General features: G+C 46.8%; 1 protein-coding gene and 1 pseudogene across 3 annotated transcripts in view; both read right to left on the reverse strand.

The window, feature by feature from the left end:
• Window positions 1-13,565: 13,565 nt before the first annotated feature.
• Window positions 13,566-13,968, reverse strand: LOC114212255 (large ribosomal subunit protein eL36 pseudogene; annotated as a pseudogene).
• A 4,928-nt stretch (window positions 13,969-18,896) lies between these two features.
• The window catches only part of GLB1 (galactosidase beta 1), an 85,989-nt gene continuing 80,833 nt past the window's right edge, over window positions 18,897-24,052 (reverse strand). For all 3 annotated transcript variants that reach the window (XM_028106987.2, XM_028106986.2, XM_028106985.2), the window contains one exon: window positions 18,897-19,485. In XM_028106987.2, the coding sequence (XP_027962788.2) occupies window positions 19,213-19,485 (273 nt within the window). In that variant the 3' untranslated portion in view covers window positions 18,897-19,212. The remainder of the gene's footprint in view (window positions 19,486-24,052) is intronic.

Here is a 24,052-nt window from a genome sequence, read left to right on the forward strand (position 1 = left end):
AAAACTGACTAATGAACCACAGAGAGATAGTCTAAAAAAGGGGGCTGAGAGGTGAGGTGAGCAGGTGGTTGCTCATCCTGATATGACGCTGGCCTTCAGAGAGATCAGCGTGTAGCCGAGTTCGTGGTGGGAGAGGTGTACAAGATAGCATTAGGAGCCTACAGAATGTTTGCTTTTTTTGATCTCATAGGAGATAAATGAGACTATAATTGGAACCCAACTAGGCAGGAAAAACGTCTCCATCATCGTGCACTGTACAGCTTCCTCTCCATGGTGGCCTTGGTTAGAGGGATTCCTCGTAATTTCGATGACATCACCATGAAAATATCACATGTAAACAAAGTGAACAGTGGGTCAGGTGATGCATTTTGTGCTCCAGCTGGGCTCCTCTTGGGGGAGTAACTGAGGAGGAGTTAGAGAGGGTTTGTCCAGTGGACAAAGAGTGAACTTATGAGGGAATGGGCACATTAGGGCACATTTCAGTGTGCCTTGAAAACTTATTGAGGGTCACAGAATTGCTGAGTTATTCCCTGGGAAGACTTCTAATTGAGGTGCAGCAAAAGTTCACAGTTTGGGGGGGTCTTCCTGCCTTCTGAAACTTACTGAGATGACGGATAACATGTAATAAATTTAAAAGATGTTTCTGTACAAAAGCCACTTTGGGAAATAGATTAACAGTTCTTTGTAAAGTTGAACGTATACCTACTCTGTGATCCAGGGATTCTATACCCAGGTATTTACTCAAGTGAAATGAAGACCTCAGTCTTAAAGTCTTAAAGACTTATTCAAGAATGTTCATAACATCATACTTAATGGTGATTTTAAAAAATATTTTATTTATTTATTCATGAAAGTCAGAAAGAGAGAGAGAGGCAGAGGCAGAGGGAGAAGCAGGCTCCCCGCCTAGCAGGGAGCCCGATGTGGACTCGATCCCAGGACCCTGGGATCATGACCTGAGCCAAAGGCAGACGCTTAACCATCTGAGCCACCCAGGCGCCCCCATACTTAATGGTGAAAGACTGAGTGCCTTCCCCTTCATAAGATCAGGAACAAGACAAGTACATCTGCTCTTGCCCCTTCCATTCATTGTACGGGAGGTTCTTGGTAGAAAAAAAAGGCAAGAAAAAGAAATAAAATGCATCCAAATTGGAAAGGAACAAGTAAAACTGTATCTATAAGATGACATAATCTAAGGAATCCGTAAAAAAAAGTATTAGAACAGATAAGTTCAGCAAATTATGGGATACAGCATCAAAATACAAAAATCAATTCCATTTCTATATACTGGCAATGAATAATCAAACATGAAATCAGAAAACAATTCCATGTACAAGAACATAGATAAATTTAACCAAAAAAAGTGCAAGATACGTGTACTGAAAGCTAGAGGAGCCCTAAATCAATACAAGGACATTCTGTGCTCACTGATTAGAAGATTTGGTATTTTAAAGATCTTTCAGGGGTACCTGGGTGGCTCAGTCGTTAAGCGTTTGCCTTCGGCTCAGGTCATGATCCTGGGGTCCTGGGATCGAGCCCCGCACTGGGCTCCCTGCTTGGCGGGAAGCCTGCTTCTCCCTCTCCCACTCCCCCTGCTTGTGTTCCCTCTCTCGCTGTCTCTCTCTCTGTCAAATAAATAAATAAAATCTAAAAAAAAAAATAAAAAATAAAGATCTTTCAAAAATGTCAATAATTTCTAAATTGATTTCTAGATTTGATAAAATCCCTATCACACCCCCAGCTGACTTTTAAAAATTTTGGAGGGTAGAAATTGACAAGCTGATTCTATATAGCAATGAAGGGGATCCAAAAGAGCTAAAACAACTTTGAAAGGAAATAAAATTGGAGCACTCACACTCCCTGATTTCAAAACTTATTACCAAGCTACTCTGAGTAAGACAATGTGGTACAGCATAAGGATAGACATATAAATCAAAGGATTAGAGTTGAGAGTGGAGAAATAAACCATCATGTTTATGGTTCATTGATTGTTTGACATGGGTGTCAAGATAATTCGATGGGGGGAAAGAATGGTTTCTTTCAACAACTGGTGTTAGAACAACTGGATATCCACAGGCAAAAGAATGAAGTTGGACCACACTACCTACCCCATACAAAAAAAATTAAAATAGATCCCAGATCTAAATGTAAGAGCTAAAACTGTAAAGTTCTTGGAAGAAAACATAGTTATAAATCTTTATGACCTTGGGTCAGGCAAATCTATAGAGACAAAAGTTGATGAGTGGTTACCCAGGGCTAGGAGAAGAGGGAGATGGGGAGTGAGCACTAACGGGTATGGGTTTCTTTTGGGGTGATGAAAAGCTTCACAATGTAGATTGTAGTGATGGTTGCACAACTCTGTGAATATACTAAACATCATTGAATTGTGCATTTTCAATGAGTAAATTTTATGGTATGTGAATTATATCTCAATAAAAATATTTAATAAAAGAATGTGTATAATAGCTTTATTCATAATAGCCAAACATTGGAAATAACCCATTATTAGCAAGAGAATGGATAAGTCCATTGGCAAGAGAATGGATAAACAAACTTGGTATATTCATGCAATGGTATACTACTCAGTAATGTAAATCAAGGAATAAGTCACTTAAAACATTGATATGCCTAGAAACATTATGTTGAGCAAAAGAAACCAGATACAAAGTGGCACATATTGTAGTATTCTACGTATATGAAGCTTTGGAACAGGCAAAACTAATCTATGGAGAAAAAAATTACAACAACGGTTGCCTTTGACATGTGGTAGAGTATCAGCTGCAAAAGAATACAGGGCAATAAACTGGTGAGGAAGACTTCCTATATCTTATTGGGTGTGGGTGACCTGGAGAGATACACTTACCAAAATTTATTGTACTATACACTTAACAATATGCATATTTTATGGCATGCAAATTATACATCAATAAAAAATATTACAGAAAAATTACGGATTAAGTATATCAGTATATGAGGACTGGAATTGGGAAATGAAAGCAAAGTGGTGAGGAAAGCTGAGACCTCAAGGCTGCTGGGTCCTGGGACCTGAGGCTGGTAGTAGCTGTCAGGAGTTCTGATCCTGTGGGGTAACTCTGCTCCATATGATATGGGGTGGGGTGTGGGGTGGGGGAGGGAGTTGAAGCCAGAGGTTGGATCGGGGCAGGGCTATCTCACCTCTGAAAGAAGAGGGAAGAACTGCTGGTTGGCAGCTGTAGGCCTTGTAGGCTGTAGGATAAACACAAACTTACAGCTAAGATTGGAACTAAGCCCCAAGCACAGGGCTCAGTGGTCAGATCTGTGATACCCCCAGAACTGTAGGACTTGAGATTCAAGCCACTAACATAAGACTTGGTTGTAGACTTTAACTCTAACCTGCTCACTGGAAGGAGTCGTAAATTGAATTCTCTAGAAGTAGAGCCTGGACAGGGATTCCCTTGCAAGTGGTTTACTGGGGGCTGCTCTGTGGAGAAGGGAGGAAGGATGTAGGGTAGGAAAGGGGAAGAAGGTAAGCAAAGATGTGTTCTGTATTAGGATTCTCCAGAGAAACAGAACAAATAGGAGGTTATTTAACTATCTGTTTATCTACCTATCTATCCATCCATCCATCCATCCATCATTTATTTGGAGACTTTTCTAAGGAATTGGTTCATGTGCTTATGGAGGTGGACAAGACCCAAGATCTGCAGGGTGAGTTTGCAAGCTGGAGACCAGAAAAACTGATGGTATAATTCCAGGCTGAAGGCCTGTAGCCTTGAAACCCAGGAAGAGCCAGTGTTTCAGTTTGAGTCCAAAGGTAGGGAAACAACCAATGTCCTAGTTTGAAGGCACTCAAGCAGAAGAAATTTTGCCTCTTTTATTCGTGGGAGGGTCAGCCGTTTTGTTCTATTCAGGTCTTCAACTGATGGGATGAGGCTCACCCACACTAGGGAGAGCAATCTGTTTTTCTCAAACTAGAGATTCAGATGTTAATCTCACCCAGAAACCTTCACCAGAATCATGTTTGACCAAATGTCTGGACTCTCCATGGCCTAGTCAAGTTGGCACATAGAATGAACCATCACAAGCTCCCTGATGGGCTTGCCCCCACAGGGCCTCTTGGGCATGAATTGTACTACAGAATTAATCCCACTTTGAGACAAAGGGTCTGGTCTTTTTTTTATTTTTAAGGATTTTATTTATTTATTTGTTTTTTAGAGAGAGAGAGAGAGAGCACAAGTAGGGAGGGGGCAGAGGGAGAGGGAGAAGCAGACTCCCCGCAGAGTAGGGAGCCCGATGTGGGACTTGCTCAGGATCCTGGGATCACGACCCAAGCCGAAGGCAGATGCTTAACCAACTGAGCCACCCAGGTGCCCAGGGTCTGGTCTTCTGTGTCCCCATGTCAGTGAGGCATCTTCCTAATTAAGCCCAGACTAGTTCTGCGGGGAAAAGAGTGTCCAATGCTCACAGCAGATAGAGGAAGGGTGCACCAGCAGGCAAAGGCTTCTGGGTAGGGCACCAACAACGTCCTATACAGAAGTAACCTCAAAATTCCTATATAGGGATGGAGGAGCACAGAGAGAGAGAGAGAGACAGACAGACAGACAAATCTTTACGACAAACTAACATAAAATTTCCCAGTGAAAATGAGCATGTAAACCAAAATTCCATAGTTTAAGGAAAAAAATATAATTCTAAAACAATGAACAAGATCAATAATCAAAACAAGAGCTCACTTGAGATGAACTCAATATAATAGAATAGTGTAGAAAATACTTTTAAATACAATATGTTGACCTATTTTTGAGGAAGTAATAACATCCACTAAAATAACAAAAGATTCTAAAACATTTACTGACACCAGGAAGGGCTGATCTTACCAGAGGTGTTAAACGAGATACACATGGGTGTCAACAGTAAACTTCCTTCTAGAACTGAACTTCATTTCTATTTTGAGACCCCAGTTCTCCCAGAGGCAAAGACATAATCTCAGTCAATTCAGTGTCTCACGTACCCCCGCTCTCCTCAGTGGTGTTACAAGGCACTCTGGCCTTTGTTATCTGTTCATGTCAGTACCTGCTGAGACGCACCTCAGCCTGTCTGGGCCTCAAGCATCAATCCATGAAGTGACCGGCTGAGTTGACCCGCCCTTGCATCCAGGACTCCCCCAGGCTACTTGTCAGATCTTTTGGCACTCCTCTTGTGACACAGGAGACACTCCATTTTCTCCTGTGTTCCTCTGTGGCCTCAGGAGGCTTAGTGAGGCTGTCTAGATCTTCGCTACTTCATGCTGCACTAGCTGGTATAGGAGACCTTCCTACTGCTCTCCCCTCCAGGTCTGGCTCCTGTGAACCCTTCAAGGATGCATCGGCCCACGTGTAGACACCCATGCTATGCTGCCTCTCCACCTGCATCGTGAGGGGGACCTCAGGGATCTTGCTGCTTCCCCAAGCTTGGCCTTGGGAATGATGGCTCAAAAAGCCCCATTTGCTGAGATACCAAAACCTTGGTGGGATGCTATTATGCTGCCTAACCCCAAGGACTGGATCGTGGGAGGTAGCAGTGCTAGAACTCTTCTCAGGACTCAGGGATGTTCACACAATCTGCCTGTTTTGCTTTCCTTCTGACTCCTCTCCTCCTCTTTCTCAGTCTGTTGAAGCCACTTGCCTCTAGGGCCTCTTCCAAAGAAGTTGAACCTGTGAGCATGTGTCATTTCAGGAATACAGACAGGATATGTTCATGTTAAAAATTATTAGAAATTCAGAGGTGGGGTGCACCTGGGTGGCTCAGTGGGTTAAGCGTCTGCCTTTGGCTCAGGTCATGATCCCAGGGTCCTGGGATCGAGTCCTGCATCAGGGTCCCTGCTCAGCGGGCAGCCTGCTTCTCCCTCTCCCTCTGCTGCTGCTCCCCCTGCTTGTGTGCTCTGTCTCTGTCAAATAAATAAAATCTTAAAAAAAAGAGAGAAATTCAGAGGTGGGAGTAGACAAAGAAAAGGAGAGAAGATAAAAGGATGTGTAAGCAATATGGATGATGGGAAAACGTCTTGTGAAAACTAGAATATCTAGGGGCGCCTGGCTGGCTCAGTTGGAAGAGCATGTGGCTCTTGATCTCGGGGTTGTGAGTTCAAGCCTCACATTGGGTGAAGAGATTACTTTAAAAAAAGATCTTTAAAAAAACCCTGGAATATCTAATATTCAAAACTACTGAGCTTATGCTGTTGCAATATGGACCGCCCCAGCCCATAATCTCTTCAAAGCTTCTATAAAGTTTTAAAGATAAAAAGGCCCAATGTGGGTGAGGTTTTTGTGAAACTCAAGGGACTCAGCTCCACATTTGAGTCAAGATACTGCAACAGGGCGTGTGGGATGGTGAGATGGTTCACGAACTGAACTAATTCAGTGGAAGCCGAGGCAGAATGTCTAGCCAGAGGAAACTGTGAGAAAGTGAGGCCTCCAGGGGTTCACAGAAACTTGGGAAGGTTTTAAAGACAGATCTTATCTAGATTCTTCAAGAGAAGGACACCTGCCCTCACATCTGCGTCAGACATGCCGGAAGGAATGCTGGAGACACGTGGACACCCTCTTAATCTGTGGGCATAGTCACAGAAGCACTCTTTCACCCACAAAGCATCGATTGAGAACCTCCTAGGGGCTAGATGCACAGGCCTGGGTACTGAGGATACAAGAATGAAAATCACATGGAACTTGCACACAGGCTCTCTCGGTCAGTGGGAAACAAGTAGGTAGACTCTTCCGAGCTACGGGCCATAGAGAGGGATGTAACTGCAGAAAGAATTAGCAGCCCCTGCACAAATCACCTTCAGGGCAACCTTGCTCTTTGGGCACCTGTGGGTGCTTACTACCTCCCCTACGCATTTCCTCTTCTGCCCCCAAGACTCACAGAATGTTTTGCCAACGTGGTCCCAATCTGCAAGTCTGCATTTCTGACACCACGCCGCGGATATTTACTTGTGTCCTCTGCCTAATTAAAAGTGGGACATTTCTCTTCTTTGTTGGGTATTGTGATCATCAGGAATGACTGCTTTGGGAGACCAGGGCCACACTGCAGAAGCTCCACGATGGCCACTTTCTGACATCGGGAGAGTACAGGCGAAGTGTTACCAACGGTGTCACCAAAACAGGAAATTGCCCCTTATCTCAAAAACCCTTGGGTGAGATAATTGCCTTAGTGTCCAGAGTTAGGACCAAGAAAGACAGACTCTTTCTGGAGAGGGGCCTCTCTCCCAAGGAGACCGAGATTCTTGGTACAGTTAGTGTGAAGATGCGGGAATTTTCAGGGACATGTTTTCTCCAGGTGGGGGTTGGAAAGAACAGCTCTCCCCCACCATTTTCCATAACAGCAATCAAAATAAAACAAAGGTTGTAAGTTTCAAGAGTTGAGGAAGGAAATAAGCTCATGTATTGTAGGTTCCTGCAACAGAGGAATTCGTGGGATTCTGACACAAAAGGAATTTTGTAACAAAAATTCCTGCAAAAAATCTAAGCTTCTACTTCCCTTTCTTTTTAATGGATGAACAAATCCAAGGCAAAATACTCTTCAAGACGACTCAGCAGAGAGAGGCAGCTCTCCCCAGTGGAGGCCTTGCTTACCTGCTGGAATAACTGGAGAAGGTAGGGGAGGGCAGGACGGGGTTGGGGGCAGGGAGGCTATGGGTGAGCTGGGCCTGAGCCCTGGCTTTGTCCGTGCTGCCAACTAACTGACTGTGTGGCTTTGAGTCTGCGTTTCCCCTCTCTGCACTCAAAATGCTCTGCCTTCATGGTACAGATGAAAATTTAGCTACTTTATTTTGTAGTTCCCAAAGTTCTGTTTAGTTCTTTCACAAATCTGTGAGGTCTCATCATAGCTTCCTATCCCCTGCAGACATTGTTTATTGGTTTTTAAATATTGTATTTATTTTAAAATATGTCTCATAATTTCAATATCTGAAGCCTGTGTGGGTCTGTTTCTGCTGGTTCAAGTTTATATTGCTTTGTTTTTGTGTGTGTATTTGCTTATATTTGACTGTGACTGCTCTTTGACCCTGAATATTATTTGGGGGGATTTCCCAAGATGTGGGATGAAGCTGCCCTTATTCCAAAGATGATTCTGAGTTTGTTTCTGTCAGACACAAAGGAGCATTACCAGTTTTGCACAATACTTCAGCTCACAGCCTGATGTTTAGTGGACTAGCTCAGTAATGCAAGTTTAGACCACAGATCTACCTACACAAGGGCTGGCTTGTGCTCACAACCTCAGGGAGGGGTTCCTATCACTTATTCCTGTCTTGCTGCACATCCAGGCACTTGTCCTTACATCCCCTGGGATTCAGACAAAGGAAGGTGATTTCCATTTGTTCCACTCGTACCCTAAGGATCAGAGCCCCCCACCGTAATGTGGGTCTGGCTCCTATTGGACCTCCCAACCTTGAAGACCCCTGGCCCCATGCCTCATGAAGCCACCCCAAGACAGTTTCTAGTTTCCCTGTCGGTTTACTTTGGATCGCCAAATGCAAACATGTCTCTAACGATTTATCTCTTTTTTACTATCCCATCAGCTTTTCAGGGCTCTCTGATAAAGGGTTGTCCATTTCTCTTTATCATTCTATCATTTTTCTCTTTATATATTTTATTTATATGCATATATGTTTAGGACTGATCTATCTCTTTGATGAAGAGTAATTTCAACATTTTTGTCGTGACTTTCTATTCCTAAAGATGCTTTCACAATTAAAGTCTGGCTTTTATTGTTGTTGTTTGGGGGGTGGGCTATCACTGCACTTTGGCAACTATGGGAGGAGTGCTTTGGGTGGTGGCTGTTCTGTGAGCCTGGGGCCTTGTGTGAAAACAACCGAGACCCCCGACAGATGGCAAAGGATGTAGCAAGAATGAGAAATAGTCTTGCTTTAAACTACAAAGGTTTGGGTGTTTTTTGTTATGTGATGTAACTTAGCCTATACTGACTGATACAGAAATATTGGGCTAATGCCTCAAAAATGTTACCCTCATTATATGCAATCATATGAGACACTTCACATCAGGTTCCCAGACACCTCTGCACCCCCTATATTCTCAATGCTGTCCATCCGCATCACCCACATGTCTGGGCTGCCCTTGCTCTCTTGTGTCTCTGGCCATCTGCAAATATGGTCAGCTTCACCCAGGACACTTTCCCCACCCTTCAGGGGGCCAAATCTTATCCTTCAGTCCTCAGTTTAGAGACCTATAGCAGATGCAGATGATGCCTGCCCTAATCTCCATCAGGGAGTGGTGTCCCCAGTCTCCAGCGTCTGTGAGCACTGGTTGCAACCTTGCAGACATCCCTCTTCCCTTGTTTTTGGCTCTCCTCCACAAGTCCCTTGGAGCATAGCTAGCCCCTCTCCCTGCCCATGGCAGCCTGCAGCCAATGGCTGGCTGACACGGCTTTGGGTAATAAGTCTGGCCCCCCCGACTCAAGGTGAGACCAACTTTGTGGTACGATGAATATGTGTGTTTCTCTGGAACAAGGTGCCTAAGCTGACTTACTGCCTGACCTCAGACATGGGAGTGAGCCCAGCCAACATCAGCAGAGCCTAGTCCAGACCGGACCTGCCCAACAGAATTGTGAACTAAGTAAATAGTGGTTGTTTTTGGCTGAAGTTAGTCTCCTGGCTTATCTTTATTTCCCTGCCCTTGTTCTTCCCTCACTCCCTCTCTCCTGGGAGCATCCCCTCTCTAAACTGCATGCACCAGAGCCCTTATCTGAGGTCCTGCAGTATGACAGGGTCCCCAACTGCCTGTCCCTGGACTATGAGTCCACCTGTGCCGCTCTGCCACGGTACTGTCCCAGATGTGGTGCCTGTTTCACACATTCAATCGCCATCCATGGAGTCTGTTGTTTACTTACCTCTCGTACTAACTATAAACCTCTTGAAGGCCCGGGCCTTGTTTTTATTATTATTGCTATTGATAGTAGCTCCATCTCTTAAAAAAAGATTGAGAGAGGGGGTGGTAAAGCGGTTACCATATTATCCTCAATGCCGAGCATGCACGAGGTCCTCACTGAGAGTTGAAGGAATGAATGAATGACTGTCCTGGATTGAGCAAAGAGATGCAGGCTGTAAGCACTTTTGTAGAGCACATTGCAGATGAATAACATTTCCATAGAGAATGGATCTTGGGGACTTTTGAGGTGCAGAGACCAAGGACTTCAGTGATAGAATTTCTGAAAAGAAGGGACAAATCAGGGTAGAGAAACATAGGAGCAGAAAATGGCAGAATTTTGTTACCAAGAGAAAGAGGACATTTGAGACCAAGATGATGTTGACAGATCCTTCTCAGTGAGGAGGGGCTCAAAGTCTGGTTTACTCCCAGATAACATATGTTATCTGTTACCACACAGTCACCATGCATACTGAGCTCTTTTCTTTTTTTTAAGATTTTATTTATTTAAGAGAGCATGAGCAGGGGAGAAGCAGACTCCCCGCTGAGCAGGGGACTTGATCCCAGGACTCTGGGATCATGACCTGAGCCGAAGGCTAGGCGTCCGCCCCATACTAAGCTTTTATACTAGTGTGAGGAGGTGGTTATTCTCAAAAGCACCACTCTGTTTGAATACCTAAGATAGGAGGCTCCTTCCTAGCTGGTAAGAGGCAAAATTCCAGTGTTGTTCAGAGTGGAAAAAAATCAGATGATTATCTCAATCTCCTTTCTCCATCCTCCACCTCCGTCCTCCTGAACAATCAGAATTCCACCTTCCAATCAATGAGGTTGGTTTCTGTAGAGTTTGTAATGAGACTGACGAATTTGCAAACCTCAGGACAGATGAATGGATTCCAATAAATACCTGCCTAATATCAACTGATCAGGAAATCACAGAATCTTTTAATAGAAAGACAAAGCCAGTCCTCTACCTAGCTTTTTCCCATCTGGCTTTCTTGCTATAGATCCTTAGGACTGCAAAAATCCCATCTAGTGAAAAGATTTGGTATGTAGCTTCTAGGCCATCTTGATTTCCAAGTGCAAGACCGTGGAAGGTTCATCAAGGTCCCTGAGGGCTCTGGGAGCAGCCCGACAACCTGTGGTCCACTAAAATGATCTCCTCAGTGTGTTTGCTTGAGTGCTTTATTATATTTGTTCTTTGCAAATGTGTGTGCTGGTGTTTACTGAGGATGGCAGAATGTGGACCAGTGAGGCCAGTCACCCACATAGAAAGTTCTGAGGTTCTTATCATCCCAAGGGCTCCAGTGGACGTCAGTGAGCAGTGCTCCTCCATCTGGCCCGGTCTCCTCAGCCAGTCTCAGCTCGAGGAAGCGACAGTCGCCATCTGACGGCTCAGCTACAATCCCATGCCGCATCTCTCTCTGCTCACTCCTTTCAGAGAAACCTGCTGCTCACGGAACCTTCCGCTCAGTTCCCTGGGGGGATTTGCTGAGTGTCAAAGAACAGATTAAAGTCGGGCTCTACAACAGTGGGTTTTATTGGGGAGGGAGGCCTGGTGTGGAGGATTCCTCACTTCCTGACCTGTGTCCACTGGGATCCCACATATTTGGTCTGTTCTGCTCTCCGCAAATGCGCGAACGACTCTGGGTCGTTCACCAAAACCTGGGGTCATAGCTCACACCTGGCCCGATGGCAACCAGGCTGAAATGGTGTTTTGTGTGTTGAGTTTTCTCAAAGGGACTACAAAACTGTCTCCTTGCAGCCTAATCAATCAAGGCAACCTGTCTCTAGAGGGGGAGAGAGTGGGGGATTTGTAGGCAAGAGACTTGACTTTTAGTTTCAGCCCCCATAATTTGGGGTAAATCACAAGGTTTCCTACTTCTCAGTACAAACTGGGCTTCCTATCACCTGGCTTATTTTTTCAAAAGGTTCTTTTAAAGATTCAGTGAGATACTGTATGCAAAATAAAACCTTAAAAGTACTTTACAAATATTTGTTATTATTGTCATTGTTTTATCACTATTATTAAAGCGCCATCAGAGTTTAGGGCAGGAGCCTAGAAACTTCAGAGGAGAACAGGTGTGTGGACACTAAATTCAATGCGGGGAGCTCCAATCCCCGCATCTCTCTCCACTCCAAACTCCAGTCAGACTGAGCTGCATGGCATCAGTTTCTGGAATTCTCCATCATCTCTCCAGACCCTGGATCTCTGCAGGTGCTGCTTCCCTCCCCAAGCACCTTGTGCTGTCTTCACTTCTACCTCTTCTTCTCCTCTGACTCCCCACCTGGCTCAGCTCCTGGAAGCTAGCCCTGAGCAACCCCGCCTCCACGTCAAGTCTAGATCTAGAATAGATCCAGATATCACAGCGCTCTGGTCTTGCCCCCCAGCCCCGTATCCCCAGCACAATGTCGTGCTGTCCATTTACACATGTCTGTGTAAGAGAGGCAAGAACGTGTCCTACTCAGTAGCGTGGGGTTTGGAGTAAGTACTGAATGAACACTGAGTGAGTAAATGAAAAAAAAAAAAGCCCACTCTAACTGTTAAAGCTGAGGAGCCCACTCACCCCTGACAGTGATCAGACCCAAAACCCTAGAGCTTCCTCACCTGCACTTCTCGGGACACTTCATGATTTCAAAGGCCATGGAAAAGAGCAAGGGTGCGCACAGCGGCCCGAGCGCACTGGGAAAAAGACCCCATTGCTCAGTAAGAATTAAAGGTGAAGCAAGTTGGACAGACTGCACCACCTGCTCAGAAATCTAAATCGTGAAAGATATCCCCAAAGATAATAAAGGGGAAACCAGACTGAGCTTTAAGGGCAGTGCCCACCCTCTCACACCAGCATGACTAGGGCTGGCGGCTGGTTTACACAGTGCATTTCTAGTCTGGGTTCAGAGTCACAATTCTCCTTTCATTAATACCTCACGGGATCACCAGGGGCCAGCTAACCTGCAAAAAGAGGAATTCAATTCATTAAACACAGGCGAAATGTACGTATTTCGGACCAAGCACACTGCTTTGCCGGCGGGGGGCTTGGGCCAAGGGTGACTAGGACTCAGTTCATGCTCTGGGGCTTCTTAGACTTTTCGTGGGATGGACAGAAATACACAAAACTGGCTGTGCTACCCCCCAGCACTCTATGTACCTGTGAGAGGGTTATTATTCTTTGTTCTTCCTCCTATCAAGTGGTGGGATCTCTGGGCCCTCCCCTTGAATCTGGGTGTGCAGCAGAGTCCGGCGGAATTGTGTGGTTCCGAGTCTGCGTCTCACAGGGCCATGCAGGTTCCGCCTGGCTCTACTGGCAAGCTTGCTCACTCTCTCAGGACCTGGCCGCCGCACCGGAGAGCCAGAGCCTCACAGAACGGCCCCACGGAGTTGCTTCAGTGACAGTCCCACTGGAGCTCAGGCGTCAAGTCACCCCATCCCCAATGCTAGACTGGAGTGAAGGAAACTCCGTATGATTCCAGGATCCTGCAGAGGCCCCAGCTGTCACAGAACAGAGACAGGCCATCCTTCCTACCCGCCCCTGTCCAGATTCCTGATCCATAGCATCATGGGCATCACAAAATAATTGTTTTGTACCACTTATACAAACTTAATTGAATTGCTTTATATACAATAAACAGACAACAACCAAAACAGTACACAATGATGAGAAAGCCCTTTGGGCGAGGAATTCAATACATTGGCACTGGAAAGCTTTTTTTTCCCCCCTTCTTCTTCTGTAAAAGTTTTATTGTGCACAGAGCTGGAGGAGGGGCTGAGTCCTTCTTGGCAGCCTTGGAAGCCTTCCTATGGTGGCTGGGACATTACTCGGCTCCTCGCACTTCCTGGTGTGGATGTGAGTCTGGCCCTTTTCTTGATGAACTTGAGGGCCCACTTGTCCTTGGAGACCTTGAGCAGCTCCTTGGTGCATTGCTCATAGAGGGCAAAGCTGCATACCCACTGAATCATGTCCTGCATGAACTTGGCGTGCTTGGTGAGGTGCTGTGGGTGGTCGTGGTGCGTCAGCTTGCTCACGTTCTTGGTTGTCCTGTGGCCCCTGTTAAGGCCCATGGCCATGGGGTAGCGCAGAGCCATGGCAGCTTCTCTTCAATGGCTGCTGTGGCAGAAGGGCCCTACTTAGGTTTTGAGAACAGGAGTCTTTTCCATAGGCTGGGGCTACCCTCCAATTGCTGCCCACCACCCTCTCCCCCCTCAGCGTCATGTTAACGCTGGAGGGTCTTTTTTTTTTTTTTTTTTAGATTTTATTTATTTATTTGACAGAGAGAGACATCGAGAGAGGGAACACAAGCAGGGGGAGTGGGAGAGGGAGAAGCAGGCTTCCCGTGGAGCAGGGAGCCCGATGCGGGGCTCGATCCTAGGACCCTGGGATCATGACCTGAGCCGAAGGCAGATGCTTAACGACTGAGCCACCCAGGCATCCCAGTGCTGGAGGGTCTTGACAGATGACACACCTTCACTCTTTGTGGAACCTCCTCTTCCGCCGCCAGTCTGTGTCCATGTTTCATACTAGACTGTCTCCTTCCCCTTTGCATTCTTCAGCCAAGCACAGTGCCTGGTCAGGAGAACCAGCTTGTTGAACTGAACACAAAGGGATACAGGGTAGGGACGGTGGGTCCTAGGTGGCATTTCTTCTCCCCTTGTCCCTCAGACTTCCAGATGATGGCTTACGAGCTTCTGTGGGGGAATGTCACAGGGAAGAATCCAACTAGCATTCAATAAGCACCTACTACATGGCAAGTGCCATCTGAGGTGCATTTGGGATTACTGCATTGGATTTAAAACCCCATGAGGTGGGGACCCACACGGAAGAGATGAGGAAATTGAAGCTTATAAGTGAATCACTTGCTTGAGACCATGCCAGTGGTAGGTGTTGGAGTGGGAAGAGGAAACTGCATTTCTGTCCCAGAGCCTGTCCTGTTTCAGCTGGGGACACAGGGCTTCTGCTTGGGGGAGTTCAGGGGGAATGAAGCTCGTGGGAGGCTTCCTCACGTGGGAAAGCCCCTTGGGATGCAAGCAGAGCAACTGTGTGGTGTGGAATCTGTTCAGAATCCTCATAGGGCATTTACACTGCTGCTGGGTGTCCAGTTAACAAATATCACTGCCAGAAGGCTGGCGGGCCAGGGACAACCCAGAATGTAGTGCTCAGTCAGACCAAGAGCAGGGCCAGGGCTCAAACCCAGAGCCACCCCCTTTTGTTGTCTGGACACTGGCTGGACTTTCCTCACAGCCCACGAGATAGTGGTTCACATCAGCCAGCTAGTCTACCACAGACCAGACAGAATCCTTCACAGTGACTGAAAAAGCGATTTCAGAAAATGACTTTTTTCTCCTAAGGCAAGAAACAAAGACCACACAAGATCATTTCCTATTTGTGTCATTTGACAGAAGATAACATTGCTTGTTAGGGAAACAATGAAAAAAACCCAAACTCAGATGAGCACTAAACAATCTCATTCTGAATAAACTGAGTTTGCTGAGAAACAAAGACTGACAGGTTAACACAGACAAAAAGAGAGACGCTCACAGGGGTGGAGCAGGGAGAAGAGGGGACAGGGAACAACTCCGGATGGTGCCAAATGCACTCTGCCACTTCTTTGGTCCTCGCTAGCCTCAAAAACAATGTTCTGAGATTGTCTGGCAGTTTCTTAAAAAGTTAAACACACATTTACCATATGACTAAACAATCAAACATATGACCACACCAAGAATTGTATATGGATGTTCACACCATCATTATTCAGAATAGCCCCACACCTGGAACAATTTAAATGCTCATCAATCGACAAACGGATAAACAAAAGGTGCTGTGTCTGCACAATGGAATACTCCTCAGCAATAAAAAGGAACAGATTCCTGAACACTTTACAGTATGGATGAACCTCACACTCTTGATGCTACGTGAGAGAAGTCAGACACGGAAGGTTGCATGTTGTGATCCCAGTGACAGCAAATTCCTATAAAGGCACAACATGGAGGCAGCAAACAGATCAGCGGTTGCCTGGTGTGGGGGTGGGGATGAAGACTTCATGCACAGAGAACTTTCTGGGGCGTTCTAAAACTGGATTGTGGTGATGGCTGCATAGCTGCATAAATTTAGTAAAACTCACGAAGACTTACCTTCATATGGTAGATTTTATGGTATGTAAATTACTTTTCAATAAAGCCATCTGTTATTTTTTATTTATTTTTTTTAAGATTTTATTTGAATGAGAGAGAGAGCACGCATGCATGCACGGGGGTGGGGGCAGAGGGAGAAGCAGACTTCACGCTAAGCAGGGAGTTGGACACAGGGCTCGATCCCAGGACCCTGGGATCATGACCTGAGCTGAAGTCAGAGGCTTAACTGACTGAGCCACCCAGGTGCCCCCAATAAAGCTATTTATTATTTTTTTTTAAGATTTTTTTTTTTTTTTGAGAGAGAGAGCTTGCGAGCACAAGCAGGGGCAGGGTGGGGGAAGAGGCAGAGGGGGAGAGGGAGAAGCAGACTCCCTGCTGAGCAGGGAGGCCGCCACAGGGCTCTATCCCAGGACCCTGAGATCATGACCTGGGTGGAAGGCAGACATTTAACTGACCGAGTCACCCAGGTGCCCACGCTCCCCCTGCCCTGCCCAAGCCATTTAAAGCTATTTAAAACAAGATGTTCTGTAGGGCATACAAAACTGGGGTACATCTAAACAAGGGCACAAAGGAAAAGGTCACAATGTTTATCACAAGGATGACTGAGAATGTGCTAATATTCCAAGACCACTGGTGTTATGGTCTGCTCAGAAAGTCCCAGAATATTAAAATCAGCTTAAAGATAGATTTAATATAAAAGGTTTACATAGCAGGCAATAAAGGTGCTACTATTATTTTCAGAGGCAGAATCTGTACACAGAGTTGAGAAATCAGGAGAGCCTGAAGGCGCATCAAATTTTTAAAGATTTATTTGTATTTATTATTGAGAGAGAGAGAGAGCAGGGGGTGGGGCAGAGGGAGATAAGCAGACTCCCTGCTGAGTGGGGAGCCCGACGTGGGGCTCAATCCCAGGACTCTGAGATCATGACTTGAGCTGAAATCCAGAGTCAGACACTTAACCGACAGGCACCCTCACATATTTTTTAAATATTTATTTATTTGAGAAAGAGAGTACCTGTGCAAGTGCAAGCAGGGGGAGGGGCAGAGGGAGAGAGAATCTCAAACAGATTCCCTGCTGAGTGCAAAACCTAACACGGAGCTCAATCCCAGGACCCTGAGATCATAACCTGAGCTGAAACCAAGAATCAGCAGCTTAACCAACTGAGCCACCCAGGTGCCCAAAGGTGCATTGTATTTTAAGAATGGCATCATAGGTGAAATATATGCCCTTCTGAAGCGGTATGGAGAGCTGGATGGGATGTGGAGTCCACGGTGGTAAAATCTATGTATCTAGTTTCCCGAACACAACACCCTGGACAGGGGATGTGGGGTGCTCTAGGAGGGATTCCCTCACACTGACCAAACACTGGCTCTGGACAGAGACAGACCAGATTGCTGTCCAACCCTGCTTCTCACTGGAGCTTTCAGTCTTTTCATCTGTCAGACGGGCTTGCTGCCTACCTGAGTGGTTCTAAAGTTGGGGCGGAGAGAATGCAAGCACACGCTCTCTCGAGGAGACCCCGCTCCACTGCCTGAGTCTTCTGGAGCCTTGACAGGGAGTGTCTGGAACAGTGCAGGTGCAATTACCAAACACATAACGTTTTGCAAGGAACTGTCTCACATTTCTTTCTAAAGCTTATAACTGGGGACAGTTCTGGGGTATCATTCTGTAAGTTGTTGGTAACCAGCAGTGAAAGGAGGAGTAAAGTAGTGAGAACATGAGTCCACGCAGCACCTCTTTCGCCCTGCAGTAAGCCTCAAACATCAAGTGCAGGACATCTAGACAAAGATGCTACGGAAAACGGTCCTAAATAAAGTTCTAGTCTCAGTTTGTCTCAACCCAGAGATGTCTCCTGCAGCTGGCTCAGCCAGAGCTCTGGTACTCCCTGGTGAGTCTCACATATTTGTTATTGATGTCTACGAGACAGGGAAAACGACTCTATCGTGAAAACATGTTGTAGATTAGCATCAAAAATGTCTCCTTTCTTCCTTCTTTAAAATCTTTTACATCTTTTCTGTAAAGGATTTAAAACTTGGGTGAGCAATAATGAAAAAGTAAACTCTCAAATCCTTACCACCCAGATATGGTCAAGTAACATTTTGGTTTATGTCGTTCCAATCCTTTCCCGTGGGGACATAAGCATATATTGATATATTATGTGTACAGTGTGTGCCTGGACACTCGCACCAAAGTGGCTTGGCTTCCAATGCTGTCTCTACCATTTACAGCTGTGTGGCTGGGTAAATCGGGGAAGACGCTAGTACCTTCCTCAGTTCTCTCGAGGGACTAGTGAATGACATCTATGAATATGCTTGGAACTGGGCATGGTGTAGGAAAAGTGCTCAACAAATGAGAGCTACTGCCCCATGGCAGGACATGCATATTCTGCAATGCCATGTCCCCGGGTATCCGTGTATGCACACACACCCACGTGTATGTGTGTCTACTGACATGCGTTCAGGCCTGTGTTGCATGGATATGTGCAGTTCTGATGTCTAAACACACCAAATGGGACCAAATTTAAGGTAATCTGCTTTTTTCACATAGCAGATCATGAGAGTGTTTTCATTTACAGATCAGCATTTTCGTGGTTACATGGCATCCCACCATGCAGAGGTGCCACGTTATGTACACTCTCCATGGCTGATCATTTAGGTGGTTTGCATAATAGTTTTGAATTCTATTTATGGGCCACCTAGTAGACATCACAGAAACACAAAAGGAAGTCAAATGAGGATCAGATAAGCAGTAGTCCACTAGATCAAACCAAGACGATTTTCCATTCCTTTGAACCGCAAGTTAGTGAAGTGGCTTATTCGACCCACTCAAGTCTAGTTATGATTTAAATCAGAACTTATAATTTTCAACATGAAAAACAGTAACATCACTTGAATACAAATTTTATTTCACAAAAAGACAACATGATTCCTCCAAAATAAAAATCAGGAACACCTTTAAAGCTTTCATTCCAACCGGGCAGATGCATCGTGCCTTCTTGTGCCACGACGCTCATCACGCATTCACGGTGGTCCCCGCCGGTGGAGGGCTGTGCACCACGAGGCTGCCCGGAAACCTCCAGAGAAAATGCACATGCTAGATCTATTTTCCAATCAAACTTTCCAGTGAATGTTGGCATTACCCGGGGGGATATGTGAGGTATGTGTAAGGCCAAAACTCCAAAGGGTCACAGTGGTTAGCCATCAGACATAGTCCAGTCCCCAGTGTTGATAAGGCAGGTCTGGAGGGGATGACCGACCAGAGGTCGGGGTGGCACTGATAACCGGCCGGTCCACAAACTCCACAGTGCACAGCTCCGGGCCATTGTCGCCACAGGGCGCGTGCTCCAGTTCTAGCACCATGACGGTGTTTGGGGCCGAGGTCACCAGGATGTGCCGTGGCACAAACAGAGTCATCTGGGGGCCCCGCGCTGGCCAGTATCGCCCCAGGTTAAAGCCATTAATCCACACCTGACCCTGGAGAGAGAGAGAGAGAGAGAGAGAAAACCATCAAGCCCAGCTGCACCGACAGCCCTGGGGGTGTCTGACGCTCGGGGCCAGCAATGGCAGGGACAGGAAGCACCCTCACAAAGATGTTCTCGAGACCCAGGCCCACACCAGCCTCAGCGCCCAGACCAGCCTCGGCTCCCACACCCTGCTGAGATGACTGGCTGAGTCGGGCCGGGGCTGGAGGGCAGGAAAAACAAAATGTTGCCCCAGACACCCGTTCCTGCTTCAGGACAATACACGTTTGGTGCTTCTGCCTGGTCGGTATTGGACAGTACCAGACAGCACTGTGGCAGTTTCACCGGGTTTCGGAATGTTGTCCCGGGTGCTGGGGGATTGCTGCCTCCGTATGCCAGGCCCTCCCTGACTTCTCTGTCCACAGAGAAGAACTGCTGAGCTGTCCCCCAAGGAGATGAGCTCTAGTTCTTTGCTCCCCCTCCCAAAGGCAGGGCTCAACCATGTCGTCTGCATGCACGGGATGAACACAAGGTCTGCAGCAGCTCGGGAACCCAGGCCCCAGGAGCCATCCTCAAACATGGCGGGAAGGCCACGCTTGCTCCTAGGAGCAGACATGATCCCACATGCTGCAAAGACCATTTCTGTGAGTAGAAGTTCCCTCCCCTATAAAACTGAGAGGAGAGAAACGCCTAAAGAATAGGGACTACATTTGGGTGTGTCTACACAGCTCCCCTGCCTGGCCTAGGGGTTGCTCACAGGGGAGGACTTAACACGTGGCTGAGTAAGTGGAACATTCTATTACAAAGAAAGGGGGGGAGGAGGGAAGATCTCACACACACACACACACACACACACACACACACACACACAGAATGAATATATGGGAGATGAAGGAAGGAAGGAATAAAGGGAGAAGGGAAGGAGGGAGAAGTAAAGAAATTGCTATCCACAGTGGCCGCCCTGGATATGGACACCCTGGACACCTCAGCCGTGGGGTCACCTGCTGAGCCCTGACTCCTGCACACTTCATGACCCAGCTGCTGCCGCTCACCTAGAGCGACTCAGCTGCTCACTTTGGGTATTTTTCAGCCTCCAGGTGTCCCCTTTATTCTCCCTGCCTCTGGATTTCCTCCCTGGGTTCCCATCTTAGTCCTGCTACTTCCTGGCTGCCGGACGTCAGGCAGGTGACTGGGGACAGCGGAGAAAGCAGCGCTGTCTGGCAGTCAGCATGGTGGCTGGTGCTGGGGACAGAGCCCAGGGAGCATCAGGCTTCTCACACTAACATAAAAAGATCTTGGCACTCACATGCCTACAAAGGAGGCCAGTGATTGAAAACCATCTGTCTGTTGAATTAAGTCATTTAGAGAAAGGATGACAGTTTCACGGTTCTCAGAACTATTTTACTCTTGTTTTTACCACGGGATATGCTCTCTCAATCCTTCCTCCCGGGCATGGGCAATGACAGCTTTACCAGGTCCTTATCAGCTGAAGATCTGCCGGGGGGCCTTGTTTTTGCAATAGTAGAGAAGAGCAGCACTTCACTTTCGAAGCTGAGGGGGAGACAGGTTCAGAGGGAGAGCAGCGTGAGGGCTATGAGCGGCCCGCAGGCTTCACAGGTGTCCTGACCAAAGCCACACCCACTCCCGACCCAATGACCAGGTAGACTAAGTGCAGGCCTGATTCCCTCTCGCCTGAAATTCCCTTTCATGAGGATCCAAGGGACCGTCCCTCACATCCCTTGTACTGAATCGGGCACGTCCATCTGGAAAGCCGGGAACCATTTCCCTGAATCCCCTTCGCCAGAGGGTTTCGGGTTGGATGAGCTCTCCTCAAAAGAGGACCCTGTTTCAGACTGGGCATGTGGAAGGGAAGCGGAGGCCACTGCTCTTGGGGGGTTATCTCAGACACATGGCTGACAGAACCAGGGGAACCTGCAGGTTCAGCCTGTTCTCGCTCCTCTGCTTCATGTCCGGCTCATCTTCCTAAATGCTGCCCTGCCAACCAGTTGTGCAGTAGCCTCCCTGGGCAACAGTCCCAAAGACCTCCTTGTGAGCTCCCCAAAGTACTACTCTGGCAGCTAGACTTGCTTCTGAGGGGCCCCAGGGCCGGCTTGACCAGCTTGGCAGGGATCTTAGTGCGTCTGCCTTTGATTCCCTGGCCCCTCTCCAACTTTCACTTTCCTGGCTCATCCTACATTCGTGTGAGGTCTCACTCCTACTAGGGAATACTCATATCTCCACACACTGCACTGTGACAGACAGACAAGATCCCAAACTGTCGCTCCTAGTTGCTGATCAAAGTTGATAGGATTTTTCTCCTAATTGCTACCTTAATTCTGGACACAGCATGATCTAGTCCAGTTATTCTTTTCTCCCCCAAATGATCACCTGTGGCCCATGTGGGCCTTCCACTCCCATACGAACTCTGCCTCCTGGCCCACCCAGATGATGTCCCAGGATGTGGGCATCGTGCCTTGCATATCCCCTCTAACTTTCCCCGAACCCAGGGTTATACCTTCGGTGGCCTTGGTTAATTCTGGAAAGCTGTGAACTTCTCCAGGACAAAATGTCCCTCCACTCTCAGCTCCTAACAGAATGGGCATTAAATGAAGTTTAAGGTGGCCTAGATGCCCTTCCAGGACAGGAATAAAGCATTTGGAAAGAACAAACAAGGAATTTGGAAAGAATGGGTCACAGGCCCATAGCTCTGAAGCACCCGGCTGAACGGAACTCTCTGCAATGATGGAATGTTCCACACTGCCCCAACACAGCAGCAATTTGGCAATGGCTATTGAGGGCTCGAAATGTGGCTACTGTGAGGAGGAACTGAATTTTTGCTTTTCATTAATTCGCATTTAAACCTAAACAGCCATGTGTGGCTAGCACAGCGGTGGAATGGTGAGGTGCCTGGCATTTCATTGTCAGACCACAATGTCTCTGCTTCTCTCAGCCCTCACAGCCATCTTCTAGAGAAAGTCATAATCAATGCTGTCTCAGACTCCTGCAGCCTCCTCACAGGTCCCCCGACTCCCTTCATTAACTCTAGAACTGAGGCTCACCCAGCAGCAAAATGAAAATCAGATGATTTGGGGGCGTTCTTGCCTCCGACCTCCTCCCCAAGGGCCCCAGGCGACTGGTGCCTGCTTCCTCCCCACCCAGTCTGCACCACTCTCTCCCCACCTGCCCACTCAGATCCCCACTGGACTTTTCCTCGTCACCTGGACACACCAAGCTCGTCTCCCCTGTGTAGTAACTGTTCCCGCCACCTGAGGGCTGTTCTCCCAGATCCCGAGCCTTCTGATGGCAGAGATCTCAACCCCACCAGCACCTCAGGGACAGGAGCCGTGGACATCCTCAATCCTGGGTGTTCCAGTCCAGGTCACACACTACCCCCTCAGGCTCTTCTTTTCTTCTAGTTTATTGTCATTGTTTGATTTTTGTATCATTTGTTTGGTCATTGGTTTATCAGCTATTTCAAGCACAGATTCTATGAAGGAAAAAACTTGGTCCATCTTGCTCACAATGAGACTCTCAGCGCTCAGCACAGTGACAGTTTATACCTAGCAGCACCCGTTAGGGAAGACTGGCTGAAAATTCTGCCTGAGGACAGATTCTACGAAGGGGTGACATGAAGTCCAACTGAAAGAATATTCCAGGCTCCTCTGCTCCCAGCTTAACAGTTTTAGAGAATCCTGCTCTCTGGGAAGAAAAATAAAATATTTCCATTGCTCCTTGATTAGTGCTGTGATTTTTTTAGTTATAAAAAATTACTTTGAAAAGACCCAAATTTTAAGAAAACCTGGGTGGCTCAGTTGGTTAAACATCTGCCTTTGGCTCAGGTCATGATTCCAGGACCCTGGGATCAAGCCCGGCATCTGGCTCCCTGCTCCACAGGGAGCCTGCTTCTCCCTCTCTCTCTGCCCCTCCCCCCTGCTTGTGCGCTCTCTCTCTCTGTCAAATGAATAGAATCTTTTTTTTAAAAAAAGTCAAATTTTTAAAAATTCTATTTAAAAATACACACACTGACTATTGTTTCTCTTTAAAAAGTTATGCTGAAGTTATTGGGGGCAGGAGGAAAGTATGTACATGTTAGTAAAAGTAGACTCACTCTTAATACAGTGAGCCCTACTGGGGCCCAGCATTTCTAGAGTGAACACCAATGGCTTCTGGGGCTTCGTGGGGGCTGTCCCAGCTAAAATAGTTCCATGACAAAGTCTGACTTTCTCTGACCATGGCTTGACCCCTGGCAGACTCCCCACTCTGCTATTATCACCAAGGTGATAATAGTTCCGATAAATGTTAGGTTCCGGGAAATATGTGACCTTCTTTGTTAATCAGACAAAAGTGTGTCTGTTCTAAATTCTCTAGATAAGCACAATCCTCGAACTTAAAGCAAAAATTTCAATGCTGCTTTAAGTCACAATTTAAAAATTTTCAAATGTGCTTCAGTGTTCCTTCAAAGACAACAAACTCCGGTTGAACACACTGACTCGGTCAAACTCTGAAAGAAGTCATGGAGACACCTAGAGGACTTAAAAGTGGAACAGACCAAGGTCCATTTCTCAAGGTTAAAAGGCTCT

This window comes from Eumetopias jubatus, unplaced genomic scaffold (assembly GCF_037043125.1).
Source record: "Eumetopias jubatus isolate StellerSeaLion01/CBP00866 unplaced genomic scaffold, mEumJub1_p1.0 scaffold_1, whole genome shotgun sequence".
NCBI lineage: Eukaryota > Metazoa > Chordata > Mammalia > Carnivora > Otariidae > Eumetopias > Eumetopias jubatus.